Source organism: Tachysurus fulvidraco, chromosome 15 (genome assembly GCF_022655615.1).
Source record: "Tachysurus fulvidraco isolate hzauxx_2018 chromosome 15, HZAU_PFXX_2.0, whole genome shotgun sequence".
Classification (NCBI taxonomy): domain Eukaryota; kingdom Metazoa; phylum Chordata; class Actinopteri; order Siluriformes; family Bagridae; genus Tachysurus; species Tachysurus fulvidraco.
The window spans coordinates 11630554-11646205 of record NC_062532.1 but is presented as its reverse complement, the minus strand read 5'-3'; the positions used below and the strand labels follow the sequence as shown (position 1 = coordinate 11646205).

At 40.2% G+C, this 15652-nt stretch overlaps 1 protein-coding gene across 15 annotated transcripts in view; it reads left to right on the top strand.

Moving 5' to 3' along the window:
- nfixb (nuclear factor I/Xb) overlaps window positions 1-15652 on the top strand; it is a 134371-nt gene that overhangs the window by 33460 nt on the left and 85259 nt on the right. The window contains exon 1 of one of the 15 annotated variants that reach the window (XM_027141697.2): window positions 14759-15583. The exons of the other annotated variants lie outside the window; for them this stretch is intronic. Within the exon in view, the coding sequence (XP_026997498.1) occupies window positions 15581-15583 (3 nt within the window). The 5' untranslated portion in view covers window positions 14759-15580. Of the gene's footprint in view, window positions 1-14758; window positions 15584-15652 lie in introns of those variants that run through there. 15 annotated transcript variants of the gene reach the window in all.

Here is a 15652-nt window from a genome sequence, read left to right as displayed (position 1 = left end):
GTTGATATCGGTCCCTTTTGCAACAATTGCCTTTTTGATAATCTTTTTACAGTCATTTATCATGTCTTCTGCCTTTAACATCTGCAGATGTATCCATATATTAAGGGGCTCTATTTGCAGAAGGATTTTTTCTTCCGCAAAGCTATTTGTATTCTCCTCTTTCTTTGCCCTGGAAGTGCAACGTGATTAAAACAGCCGATACAGGCATATTGTATTTCCCCCAAGACTGGGAGGAATGTGAATGTATCATAACCACATTAAACCAGTTAGAAGTCTCGTACTGCGCCAAGATCAGGGCAATGTAGATATGTATGTATAATTGAGACTCTCAGTCTGCTCTCTCTTCTTTTCTCTCCTGTAGCACAATCAAGATGTGGTGCCCATGTCCAGAAAAAAAAAAAGATATGCATCCTGCCTTAAAATACATTTGTTGAGAGTGAGGCATGTCGCTAGTGGGACTTTGGCTGGTACAATCCCTCTACTGTTAAAACAATGATGTGGTTGTGTTCCATAACCCAATTACGTCTCTCCAGAGTGAGTGAGAGAGAGAGAGAGAGAGAGAGAGAGAGAGAGAGAGAGAGAGAGAGAGAGAGAGAAAGTGAGAGACTCTCTTAGTAAATCCCATAGTTACCAATCCTGATCTGGGAGCTTAAAGTAAAAGACCTTATTCATTTCCATTCTGTGATACCCACCAAACCTGTGCCTCATTCCACAGAGCTACATAATTGCAGGATGAAAAAACAAGTGCACAGAGATTCTGAAAAAACATATTGCCTGGCCCTTTTCCAATCTGTAACTATCATGTTTTGGGTTGCTTGTTCCCTGTGGTCTCCCTGTTCGTTACTGACATCTGCAGAACCTGATATGGTCTTCTCCTGCCTTATACTGTCTACTGTTTCACCTTTGACATGGAAGGTGTTTTGATGCTTTTCAGCTCACCGTAGTTGTAAAGAGTGGTTCTTTGAGTGACCGATTAAACTATTCTCCTCTTATTGTTCTGTGTAAACTCTAGAGACTGATGTGTGAAAATCCCAGGAGATTAGCAATCGTTTCTCAAACCAGCCCATCTGGCACCAAGAACCCTAACACGGTCAATGTCACTGAGGTTAAATGAATTATCTCATTAAGATATTTGATATGACCAGTGACTGAAGATGTCATATGATGACTGAAGATGTGCTGGATAATTGCACGAACGCGCAGAGGTAAAATTAAAGTGGCCAGTGAGTTTCTGTATATATATATAGAGAGAGAGAGAGAGAGAGAGAGAGAGAGAGAGAAACACCTGTTTGGGATGGCAGGTTGAAGTACAGCATGTTTATAGCATTTGGAGCGTTAATTCTGTGTGCTTTTCCATTTATTAAATTTTTGTGTAAAACGAACACCCCTGCTAATGCTTTTGGGGACCTCCAACTGCCAAATTGGGCCCTGTTGAGGAAGGGGGCGTGTCTCTGTGCTTCCCTCCAGCCAATTAAGTCTTTCAGTTTGAAGCCATCTCATTCGCATGCTGTGTCCCCACTGGCTATGGGTGTCTAAGTATCGCCATGGGGACAGTTCAAAGTCAGGATTGGCTGTTGCCGTGTTTTTGTTTACCCCTCCTGCTGCAGTCGGTCGTCAGCTCTCTGGTTTCCTGCTGCTGGGAGGTCGCAGCATCTTTATTAATTCAACATGAGGAAGTTTGCTCAGGAAGAGGGGAAAGGGATGTGGGCAGTCATATTTACCGATAGGAAAAGGGTGTACTGCTCACGTCAAACACGTTTAAATATTCTAGTACTGAGCAGGAAACATTTCTTCGTAGCCAGGGTAACTTTATTAGACCCCTTTTTTGTTAAGTTCTTCTCTAATAAACTAGTAAACTGCATTTCTGTTCATAACCCACAGCAGTACAATGAAAAAATGACAAAACAAATTGGATCGATTTATTGATTTTGAACAGACTGCTAACAGGGAAGTACAGCGTGTGTGTTAAGACACAGTCAGTTAAAGGAAAAAGTCAGTGAATTACTTGCTTATTAATATTTTATAATAATAATAATAATAATAATAATAATAATAATAATAATAATAATAATAATGTCTAAGATAATAATTTCAAAGCTTAAGAAGATTTCAAATCACTAGAAAAGGGCTTAATAATCTAATATTTTATTTAAAAACACCCAAAAAAGGAAAAAAGATGAATGAATTTGCCCATAATAGGAGTTATGGGCATCTTTATTACTCTCTGACTCAAGTAAGTAGCATTTCAAAGCTTTAGCTAAATTTGCCATCATCACCGTTGGAGAACATTGTTCTGGCAATCTAAAGTGCATTCTCTAACCTTTTCACATTAATACGGCATTGTACGTTGGTTGAGTGAAAAAGAGTGAAAGAAACTTTCTTTGTTGTTGGGTTTTGGATCTAACGGTTAATTGATTTCATTAATTAACGAATTCACTTCATTAAATGCCTTTGGGACTGCACTAGCAATGTCACCGTGTCACATCAACCTAGTAGTCCACTATATTAAATTATGAGCGCCAGAAGAAGGTGAGAAAAAGATGAGCACCACAACTGCTTAGCACGTCCTAAATATTTATATTTTATAGGTAATGTGTTTAAATAATGGAGTTTTCTTCGGGTTTTCACTCATTCTTTTACTCTTTTTGTCTAGAGTTTAATTAATTAATTGTTGATTAATTGAGACACAGAAATTAGCCATGGTGCAATGAGCCTCCCTCTCTCTCTCTCTCTCTCTCTCTCTCTCTCTCTCTCTCTCTCTGTGTATTGCACACCCTTTCTTGTTTCTGTTGCCAAGACCAAGTCTGGACACACCTGTGGGCTCTTTACTTTTGTATGTCTTTAAATGCTCTTCAATGACACCCTACTAAAGGGAAGACATTCTCAGACCTGACAGCCTGATATCTAGGGGTTTTTTTTAAGTAGAGGGAATGTAGGGAATGAAAAGAGTGTATGAAAGACAAGAAGAAGAGTCACGAAGAAAAGCAAGAGAGTGAGTGAGGATAAAGAGGATCAGTAATGGTGGTGAGTGCTTGGGGATGGTGATGAAGAGTGACAATGAAAGGGTGCAAGAAGAACAAGAGAAAGAAAGCCTGTGAGAGAGGAGGAGACAGACAGGGTTGTGAGTTTGGGGCCGGCGCTAAAGCATTTGCATAAAGGGCAGGGCAGAGTGCCCAGCGGTGGAAAGGGTTGGCACCGCGCCTCACAGACTGGCAAAGGGGGCCTACCAAAGAGAGAAAAATAGTACAGCAGGAGAATGACAGAGAAGCAGTGAGGAGGAGGAGGGGGATTTAGTCAATAGTACTTCCCTTGTTCTGCAAGAGGAGGGCCCGGCTGCGTTGGCACTGGCGATGGGGAAATCTCTTGTTTGTGTGCTAGATTGCCCCTTTATTTCTTTGATTGCGGAGCATTCAGCGTTCGGCAAATGCCCTGTTTGTGTGAACCTGCGTGGTCCCACAGTTTAGGAGTTTAGCAGTACGGCACTGTTGTCATGCAATCAGCATGGTCTCACACTTTTGTGACATTTGTAACAATTTGTGCAGCTCAATTAAAAAAAAAAAAAAAAAAAAAAGAATTATGATGATTATGATGGTTAGTGTTGGGGCGTGGTTAAAACTTGCACATTTTCAAATCTATTCACACTTAATTATCATTGCAATTTGTATTAGTATGTATTTCATTCAGTCAGATTTAATGTAGTATTGCCTTGTTTCATTCCTTTTTTTATTTTTTTTAATTTTATTTATTTATTTATTTACATTTAACTCACCCTCGCCTTTTGACTTTAGGGAAAATATAAAATGTAATTCCATTGCTTTAGTAGCTCAATTAATATTTGTTAAATGGTCCTGTGGAGGAAAAGGGATTGAGCTGGTAGAAATGTAAACCACAGGGCAGGAGCTGTGACCTGACAGTTCCATTATTCATTCGTTCATTCATTCTCTACCGCTTTTCCGAACTACCTCGGGTCACGGGGATCCTGTGCCTATCTCAGGCGTCATCGGGCATCAAGGCAGGATACACCCTGGACGGAGTGCCAATCGCAGGGCACATACACACTCTCATTCACTCACACACAATACGGACAATTTTCCAGAGATGCCAGTCAACCTACCATGCATGTCTTTGGACCGGGGGAGGAAACCCCCGAGGCACGGGGAGAACATGCAAACTCCACACACACAAGGCGGAGACGGGAATCGAACCCCCAAACCTGGAGGTGTGAGGCGATCGTGCTAACCACTAAGCCACCGTGCCCAGTTCCATTATTCCATCAGTAAAGTTCAACAAAAATACTTTTATATAATTAATATTGTTAACACTTGATTACTTCCAGGGAAACAGCTTCTTTTATGCTAGTGCTTCCTAACAAGGACCACGTTCCATCCGTTCCGCTCTTTCTCTTGTTCTGCAAGAGGCCTCTTCCGAGTCATGACGTTATGTCAAAGAGCGAGGAATATGTTTTTTACTCTTTTTCACCTTAACATCTGCTGCCCAGATTCTCCCAGCTGTAAGAAAAAGTCTTGAATCCTTTATGTATACTTTGTTCTCCTCCTCGCCACCTTTTGTTCAGGTATCTGGAAGTCAGACTGATACCATATACTCAGACTGGAGCTCAAGTGTGCAGCTAATCAATTTGACTGAAGCTTTTTTTTTCTTGTGAAAAGCACTTACTCCTTCAGTTACAGGTTGGACTGTACTACTGCATTACCCGTCACATGAAGCGCTCATTATTCTCCACCAAAGAGGAGAGCAGGGGGGCAAAATCCAGGGCATGATTGGTTAAGGTTAGAAGGTCTTAGAGCAGTTTATACATGATGTGGACTGCCCTTTGTCCATTCAGAGCCAGAGTGCTGCAAGCGTGGAGTAGTCAGATGATGTCAGAGCTCGGCTGACTGAGAGGAACACTGGTGGTCAGTGTCATAGGAGCCTAGTCTATTTGTTTGATCTGATACTTTGTTTGTCCCCCCCATCTAGTCTTCTTCTTCTTCTTCTTCTTCTTCTTCTTCTTCATTATATGTACCTATATATAAATATTTATAACAAAGACCCCTTTGTATTCAATCAAAGTGTTGCATTTTTTGCCTTTTTTTTTTCCAGGCATGTCAAAGTAGCATGTTCATGCGTGAATAAAAACCCACGATTTGTGCTGACATGCTGAGCTAATTGCGTTTTCAAAGGTTTTCTCTCCTCACCAGCGTTCTCTATAGGCCTGACAATGCTAAGCCTCGGCTTGAATCTCAATGAACACGAAAACCAGAGTGGTGCCAGCCGCGCGCATCGGCCCATGCAGATAACTTTGTGGTATGTTGAAATCAGACCCAAGTTAAGTAGGCTCGAGATTTCAGATAATGCTACAATAACAATGCTATCGGCACATCAAAGCAACTCGACCAGAAGAGGAATAATAAACAGCCAGTAAATTTGACCGTGGGAGATTTCGATCATTTCTTTGCCCATTAATCTGTGATCTGTTACTCATCATGCTTCAGAAATGTTTTACCAACTGCAGTTATTGACATATCTCCATGTATTAGGTCTGGAAAACCAGCCAAGCACCATTTACATAAATACAGCATATTTTTAACCTGTAATTACTTGATTTTATCGGATATTAGCAACATATCTCCTTCTCGCTTCCTGTCTAATGCAATGGGCTTGAAAAAACAGTATTTAGTTCAGACACATACTGTTAAAAGAGTTTAAAGACAGCGAGAAGGTCGTCCGATAGTATTCTGTTGTTGCTTTAATAAGCACTAAAGCACTACAAAAAGATTGTCTTATTTTTATGTTTATTTCCTGAAGCTATAGGTTTACATCACAATGTTTTCTCACCTTCTGTTATGTGAGATGAAGAGAAAATGCTGAGATGTGTGAGATCTAGGTAAAGTTGTATATTTCAGCAGAAAACTTATGGTAATCTTGATGTTTGTAGGGATAGAGAGTAAGAACTAGATGGATCTCGATGAAACAAAGCGTACAACAATAATTAGAATTGTTTCTTTAGAGAGAGCTATATACTGTATTTCTACAGCAGATATCACAAAGACCACATTAGCTTCTTAAGAGAAAATTCGTATCCGATTTTCTTTCGTCCGTAGCATGTTTACAATGCCAAAAAATTTCAGCATGTTCTACTGTATGTTTGCAAAAAATACAGAAGGTTCTTGCTAGTTGCACAGGGAATGTGTTGAAATGATTGTTGGTAGTAACTGCTCACACACTTCATATGCAATCAACAGACACCGCCTTTAAACACTCTAATGTTCCTTTAAAGTGCTTTTGGATGATGTCGGGGAATCTTATAAACGCCGTCCCCGAGTGTGGCGGTGGCAGTGGGGTAGGAATGTGCTGTACATGCCCGTTGGGATGCAGCATGATGCCACGCTGCGCCTTCGCTGCCTCCACGGCCACAAATTGCTTGCAGATATTTCACACGTAGTAACGCTCCGATTTGTAAACTGGGATAATTACAAACCACGCCAAGCACCGCTTCAAAGATCTTTTTGCATCGCTGCCTGGCCCGTGATCAGTGCGTGTGTGTGAATTTTCTATTTTTTTCTTTTTCAGTGGTGAAGTACTTGTTTGTTCTTTATTATTCCTTGTGTGGTCTTAAATAATGAGCTGGTGCAAGGGTAATGAGTAGATTGATTACCAAAAGGACTTTTACAAGGTTTCTCTAGTATTTAGTTTAGTACAGAAGCAAGAATACAGTCAGGCAGAAAAGGTACAAAGGCTTAAACTTGAAGACTCTGGCAGTACATTGTTTGTATTTTAATTAAAGGAATAAAATTGTACTGCATAATTGATTTATGCGTCTAAATTGACTCATGGGACATAACATGGAGTTTCCTTGTGTGTGTGCTACAGTTTTTACAGTAACACCTTCCCTAAACAACAGATAAACAAAAACCTTTGTTGGACACAGATAGCGAGATAAATATGAGATATAGTTTGTTTTCATTTGATACCCAGATTTCCCTGCTGCCTGCCACTCAGGTATTCGGAGTTGAACTGATACTTGGACGGTTTGTTTGCTCTACAAAGGAAAAAGATGGACGCACTGATAAGATGGAAAGTGAGACTATCACTAGTTAGTGCAGGTGTTGAAGAATGGATGCACTGGATGCTACTAAATAAGATAAAAGTTTGAGTGTTTTGATGCTTGAGGTGTGTGTGAAGCTGCTGCATGGCTTCGTCCTCCTCCACACTATCTTTTATCGAGTGTTATGAGTCATCTCAGTGTGTCTATGGAGAAAAAACAGACCAGCAGCAGAATGTTAGAGAAGGAAGTGCAGACATGTCTATTACCTGTGCCAGAGCATGCACGCACACACACACACACACACACACACACACACACACACACACACACACACACACACACACACACACACACACACACATTGACACACCTGCTCCTTGGGTAACACCTCTACATAAGTGTAATCACACACAGTTTTATTTTCTGAGTGTGAAAGCCTCTGTGTGTGTGTGTGTGTGTGTTTGTGTGTGTGTGTGTGTGTGTGTGTGTGTGTATGTGTGTGTGTGTGTGTGTGTGTGTGTGTTTTCTCTAGTGTGTCAAACTCTGACACAGAGAAGATGACCGTGCGTGGCTTTACTCTGCGCTGTCTTTTTTGTAGTGGAGTGCTCTCCGTGCTGGCACGCTGACATGTCTGGGCTGGCATCCCCATGCCACCATGAGCTAGCAAATGACTCTTGCACACACACCCTTCTCTCAGTCTGCTGTCTCACTTTTTCTGGCTTTTCCTTGCAAAACAATCATCCGCATGGCTACAGATATTTCTGAAAGTGACGTTTATTCTCTGAGGTTTGACCTCGATCTATACGTTCACATGCACCCAAGCGATCAGGAAATCGGGTATTAATCGGTTCGAAAGCTCAGTCAGGTTGAAAAGCCTTCATGAGAACTGAGCCCCGTCTGGATGAAATTTTGAAACAGAATGAAAGGAGGTAGCGTCGATCTGAAACAGTCCTGGGATAGAGAAAAATAACAATGTAAACAGTTAAGTTCGACTGCTCTTTATCGGATTCAAAAGTACTAAGCGTTGTTTAGCGATGCTATGTTTATTCACTTTTATGTTTTAAATATGGTGTCCATTAGAAAGTGCTGGTCATTACAGGAAACAGAATATGACATGTAATGCACATTGTAAGCAAATATTTGAGTATGTTTGAGTGATCCATATAAACACTACTTACTGATTCTGACAATGGGTGGATGTAAAAAGACCTAATAGGTCAGTGAACAAGAAGCTTTTTTTTAAGCACCCTAAAAATTTTTTAACTTTTTTAAAAACACTGACGTTTTACATACTGTAACCTCAGTCTGCTTTGCGCGTGTTATAAACTGTGCTAGAACTCACAGCTGAACATAAGATGTTACTTTATGTAACTGTTTTATTATTACAGCCTAGTGTTAGCGCCACCCACTGGCCTGGCATGTTCATGGTTTCTATCTATCTATCTATCTATCTATTTATTTATTGCATTAATTTTGCATCGTGTGGACAGGATTATTTCTTTAAATGGATAGATACAAACCATGTTTTTTTAGAATATCCTTACACATGCAGTTTCTGGCACAGACTCTCTGTATGATTGTGGGGTCGGAGAGCAAAGTTAGAATCCGTCCTCCCCGGAGGAGGTCAGGGTCACAGTCAGGGACACACAGCACGCAGCTCCGAACCCAAATCGACCCATGCAGCGATGCAGGAAAACCACAAGCAGGTCAGAGATAAACCCAGGCAGCTTTTAAATGCTTGAATATACATCTCCAGCTATGACGATGGCCACGTGAAGCGTTATTCCAAATATAATCTAAAATGCTTGATGAGATTACTTGATAACACATAGGTGCAAAACGCACATTTTCAACAATAAAGTCTAAGGTAGCACAAAGAGACAAAGTTCTTATGCCTTTCTCAACAGCCACCTTTTGTTTCTGCTGCTGGAAACAGTGCGACTCCATCAGTCCACACTAATAAATTCACATGCAGAACGGCTTCTGTGTTGTCATTTTTAATGATGTGCTTCATAAATATGGGTGCGTTACATTCTTTCTCCCAAGCCAGTGAGTTTTAGTTCTGCCAATATTTTTTGCAGTAATCTCCGTAGGCCTTCCAGCAGGACAAATTTTAGTTTTGCTCCAGCAGCTTTTCCATTAACAAACCTCACCAGTCTCTTGGGTTTGGGTGGAGCGCCGATCTGTATCAAATTAGCCTCATATATATATGTAAGGATGCAAGTTTTTAAAACCAAAATTTATTGCTCCATGCTTTGTCATTAGCTCACCCTTTTGACAAAATACACATTATTCAGCATTCATTTGAAACGCAGTAAATTAACGCACTGCAGTTTTATAGTTCTTACTGGGGGAGCACAGTCTTTGTGTAAAAAAAACCAAAAAAACATTTTGGAAATGTGGAAAACATTTAAATTAGGATTTTTTTTTCTTTCATGGAGTGTTTGTCTGCTTTCTGATGAGAACCAGCCTGCGTTTAGGTTTTCAACCGCACGGTGCTTTAGTTTTGTTGTTCTTCAGTAAATGTTGCCAGAGGAAAATATAAGTTAGCGATGGAGCTTTTTCGTCTTTTTGATAAATGGCTTTCATGATATTAATGCGATGTGCGTCCGCGTCGAGTGCGGGAAGAGTGAAGCGCTCTTCAAATCTTAAATCCCTCAAGGGAATCCGACTCCAAGCGGCCTTTCCAAATGCTTTTCCAAAAGAGACTGATCCAGTCCAGAGTGAACGACTATAACTAGTTCAGCGCTTAGTGAATTAAAGCCATGTAATTGAGTCTGGTAAATTGTTGCTCAAATGCAAGAACTTTGAACTGGACACACAGCATTATGCAATCAAATTTGGCTAGTTTCAGGAAATTCCAAGAAAAAAAAAACAAGGATGCAGAGTTGAACAGGCCTAATTATGCATTTTGATGAATCCTTTTAGAATTTTAATATAGGTCATATGAATATCCTAGCACAACTATGCCAAATAAACACTGTATTGAATTAATCAGCTACGTAGCCTAAAGTCAAGGAATACTGTGATAAGTGTATATATTTATGCCTAATTATGTTTCTCAATACTCAAACTCAGATCATGAGCCAATAAGCCTTTTGACCACTCAGAATATGATTACTGGGATACAGCAAAGTCCGACTATACCAACACAGGGCTCGATATTTCTCAGCTGAGTTGAATAAAAATTGACTCTTTTTGATTTTATTCAACTCGGTACATGTAACATAATCGTGTAATTCTTTAAAAAATAAGAAGAGATATAGTTTAGTGCTATGAGTGACACCTTCATGCGCAAAATATTTACAGGTTCGTCCTGTCGAATGTTCAAAATTTTAAAAAGTGCTTTAGGACTTTATGCCTCAGGAAGCAGCGTAACATTTTACATTTATTTTACATATTCCTGGACCTTCTCAGTGTATCAGGGTTAAATTCTCTCAGCCAGAAAGACTTCTCTGTGTTTGCATAAAGAGTTAATTTGGTTCTTGGCTCCCAGTTCGTCCGACTGTGCTTAGGCGTCCGCACCGAGTACCGGGACAAAGCAAGAGAACAAAGCCGTTACAGCCTTCTCTAAAATAGAGCAGCTCCTCATTAGTAGCATGCATGAGCCTCGTTTATTTGTTTATTCATTTATATATTTTATATAAAAATTTTATATAACGTGGAAATCCTACGACTAAGGCATTGTGTTTTTCGGAGCATTTTTCTGTGGGTTTTTTTCATCAGCATTGTAGCACACACTTGATAATCCAGGTAAAGTTATGTGGCTCTTCATGCAAATGTAAAGTACTTTGCATGAGCAGCCAGATTAAAACATGAGATAGATGACAAAGGCCTGTTCTTCTTTGCACTTATTATGCCATTTGATTTACCAGTGGTTAAAAAAACGATTTCTTTTGTATGTGTTTCTGACCCACTTTTTATTAAATATATGTCGAGTTTAGATTTTAATTTGAATACGCTGACAAACAGTTACAATTTCTCACCTGAGACTATTATATTAATTTACGTTCATCATCAGTAATAATGTTTTTGATGAATCTTTTGCCTTTTTTTTTTAAATATCAAGTGATACAATATAGAGAACAGGGACTTTATCAGCAGTGTGGGTTAAAGAGAGATTATTTGCAGGCGTTATCTCTTTCCATTTTACTCTGTGCATATGGATTTTAAACATTTTATGCCAGGAAAATATATTAGCTAATGAGTTTGGCCACACAAGAGATTTTTTTTTTATTCGCAGGCTGTGAAATTACACACTTCCATTATTCAGAATTCATGCTTAGGAGCTAAACACGTTTTTTTTTCCCAGGCCAAGTTGTAATTTAGCTGCATTTATTTGTAGGTGTTTGGGTGTATTTCTGTTCTTATTAATTGGAACCAGATTTTTACCAACGGCGACAAAATAACACAAATGCTCGGTCAGCGTCGGATGCCAAGCCGCGTTTCCAGCTCGTTCATTTTCATGCGGAAGCTGGCAGACACTTGCGGTGATGGTGTCTTGTCTCTTTTTTAAGCATTAATATTGTAAGTGCAGGGTAAGGAGGAAAAACACACACGCATGCACACGCTCGGCCTGTTTAATTGAGTTGGCAGAGGACCCGAGGTCTTCATCCTCGGCGGCCAAGCCGACGGACCAGACATGACACTTGACGCATAGATAACAGATAAGCTCGCTTGATGCTATGTGATGACAATTCAGAAAAATTTTGGGAATGTATTTCATTTTCTCCAGTGATCAATGGGCCTGGATACAGGATATGATTACAGATTGAGCTGGGTCTTCAGTAATATGGGTTTCCTGTACACATTATCCAGGTCTAGATCAAATTAAAAATAGGAAACAAATAAACAAACATGTACAGCTAGTTTCTAATTGAAATATGCTTATCTACATACCACAGTAAATGTTCAGCTGCCATTTCTTCAGGAATGAGATTGAATTGATTTTTCTCACTGACCTCAGTTCAATTTCTTCCTCGAGTCCGAACAACCTGAACGGTTACCTTTTAATGTGTAACTATTATTAGCGATTGACATAAGTGATTAGCTTATGGCTGTTAATAAGACAATCTGAGATACTTTTGATTGTTCATAATGGTTATAACAAAACTAGAAGCACTGAACTATGGCTAGGGTTTTTTTTTCTTCTTTTCATCCGTTTATCAGTTCTTCTACAGTCGTTTTTTTTTTTTTTTTATCTCCCGGTTCAGTCCACTGATATAGTTTACTGGGTCTGTGAATGGAGCAGAAGTGAACCATTATATACTCCATTACAATTGTGAGTGACAATTTCCTCGCCTGTTCTTGACGTGAGTCGTGAGCTCCAGCAAAATCCCTGCAGCAGTAAATAGTGTGTGAGGCTCGTAAGTATACTACACTGCTATTTAGTGTAGACGTACTTATACGTATATATCTACGTATAGATGTAGTGCAGGTGTTTTGCCTCGGGAACATCGATAATCAGGTTTTATATGAACAACAATACGTTCGAAACACACTTTTTAAGATAAACAAGATTCTCCATCTAAAGCCATGATTTAAATTCATGACCAATTATATACGGTATAAGCTCAAGCTCTAGATCCGGAGGAAGTCATTAAAGACTGTATTTCACACACAAAGCGGATTGTTTGTTTTACATATGGTCTTTTTCCCGCATCTGAACCAACTGACATTCATAAACAAATGCACCTCACTTCAGGTTGGGCTTCAATTAGCATCTTACAATAGAGCTCAAGCAGGTGCTGTTTTTGACACATTGAATCCTGTGTGAAAGAGATCATAGTAATGAAGAGGTTTAAGGTAAATAAGAGGCATGTTTGCGTTGTGACAGGTGGATTTGTATAGCCACTATTATCACCACACACTTCAGCCGGTGCCGTGTATGGCTTGTTTGATTTAATGGCTATTTGCATGTGTATGATAGTCTCGTACTACGTGTCCAAGTTGCGGTTACGTTCGGATTCGTAGGCAGAAAGTATCTACTGGCAGCAACCATAACCAGTTTAATATCGGCCTGGAGCCCAGACTGTATAGGATATATATTTCAGTCTCAGTTGCACATTTCTTCAATTACAGATCACATTAATTCTCATTCTCTGCCCGTGCATGTTTCCAGGCTTATATAGAAAAGCCATTCATTTGTGGGTCTTTGTTTGTTCTTGCTCCCAAGTCATTCAGTTGCAACACAGTCTGTAAATTCAGGACAGAGGAGCTTATGGCTCACGTCAAGTGTTAGACGTTCGACTGAGCTCATCTGCCATATGTGATTTTGTCCACTTTGAGCAGTGGTTATAGAGGGGAAAAAAAGAAAGAAAAATAACCGACGTCTTTATAGCAAAGTGAGATATTTAATGCCTGTTTTAAAGATAATAAGGGTGTAAAGTAAAAAAAATAAATAAACAAATGTCTCCAATTCGGAAAATTGTTCCGACGGGCTCTGACACGGCCACATCGGTTTACAAGCCTCGATGTGGTTCGAAGAGAAAAGGAAAATGGTCGAAATTGAATTGGCATCAAAAATTGATGCAGATCGCATTTGAAGAACAGGTGTGTGTGTGTGTGTGTGTGTGTGTGTGTGTGTGTGTGTGTGTGTGTGTGTGTGTGTGTGTGTGTGTGTGTGTGATTGTGTGTGTGAGAGAGAGAACGAGAGAGAGAGAGAACATCATAGTACCAAGTTAGAAGTTTGGACGAAAGGAATCTTGACAAAATCTTTTGCAAAACTTAAATGTAACCGAACTGAATCGTATTGAATCGGGCATGAATCGAATCAAATAGATGCTGAATCAAATTATATCGGATCAAGAGTGAATCGAAGTGACTATCATAATATATTAAGCAGCGATACGCTCCGTTACATTACAATACTTTTATATAATAGAATAATAATATACATTGTAATATAACATTCTAATGTGTAATTCTACTTTGTAGTATTGCTGCTCAATGTAAACACACCGTTAGACACAGAGTCCAAAAATACCCAGCTGATGGATATGTTGAGTGGGTCAGATAGTTAGTGTGCCCTCCTGTCTCTGAGTCTGTAATAAAGCTCCCGGGGTTCGGCGCTAAGACGCGTGAGAGCGGCATGTGTTTGTTTCTTAATCGGACATGCACACATCAGTATTTGGTGAAATGGGGAGGCGTGTTGCTCTCTCATGGCTTTGTTTCGAGGTGCTAAATCCAGGAGCAGCTGCCGGCTGCTTGGTCCGTTGGGATTTTGGTGGGAGCTCTGTGCTCTCTCTTCCGTCACCCTGTGCCAAGGAGGCATTACGCAAGTGGCAAAAAGAAAAAGGGGGTTTGGGTGGGGGAATAAAGCTGTGCAGACGTGACGATGACTGCGACGACTCAGTCAAAGTGGCCAGATCGCTGTCTGAGGAGTGTTCAAACTCTGTGGCATATAGGAAGTGTTCAGATTGGCAGAATGTGTGCCATCAGACTGGACTACACTTTCGAGCTTGCTCGTTTACTCCCTCCCTCCGTCTCTTTCTCTCTCTCTCTCTCTCTCTCTCTCTCTCTCGCTGCCCTCTTCTCTTTTTCCCTCCCTTTCAACTCCTGAAGCGAACGCATTGGCTGGGCTACAGACATCTTGTTGCCAAATAGGTGGGCCCTACTCATTTTGGCAAAGACTCAGGCAATGGTTAGGGAAAGAACACGTATAGGACGAGAGAGAGAGAGAGAGAGAGAGAGAGAGAGAGAGAGAGAGAGAGAGAGAGAGAGTGATCGAGTGAGAGTGTTGGAGAGAAAGAGAGGGAAAAAAAGAAGCAGCACTTGGGTTTGCCAGCGGTCGTATGAGCTCGTCCAACATTGATTCGCCTCTCTTTTTTTTCCTCCCCATATTCTGCGCTTTGCTCTTGCCAGCTCCCCCCTTCTTCTTTGCAGGAGTGTGTATGTATGTGTGAGGGATTGAGCGTATGTGTGTGTGAGTGTGTGTATATGTGTGTATGTGTGATTCTTTTTCTTGTGTGTTCTGCTGGACGCAAAGATCTAAGCAAACACCATCACCAATTACGCCGTGCCAAGGATTTTTTTTGTCTGGCTTATTTAAAAAAAAAAAAAAATTTAATTTATTATTTTTTTTTATTTTCAAACTTGTGAACGGAGTGTTTATTTTGAGCCTGACTTTTTCCAGTTGTTCGACTCTTAATTCTGTGCAATACCACCTGCGTTTTTTTTTATTCCATCGTAATTTTCCTACAATTTTGAATTTCTCCTTCATGATTTTACTAGGAAATATTTCAGCAGCAAAGAGCTCGTCTTTTGTCCCGCGGACATCTTAAAATTGTTTTAAAATTTGTTTTTTGTTTTTAATCACCAAAAAACAATTTCCTCCTCCTCCATTCAGTAGCAAGTGGAGTGTCTTCCGTCTTCTCCAAGTTCTTTAACTTCCGCCAAATTTTTTGGACTTTGCCAAACCAGTTGTAGCTTCGGCGGCGAGCGAGCAGTGAAGAAACCGGTGCAGGCTGATTCTTTTTTGGGTTTTTTCCCCTCCCCACTCTGAGCAGCGTGCCAAACCTATAATGAGAGTGCAACATGGTAACTACCCGGCTTTCTCTTTGTACCTCTTGCTGCATTGTGAGTATGCTGGTCATGTGAACATGTGTG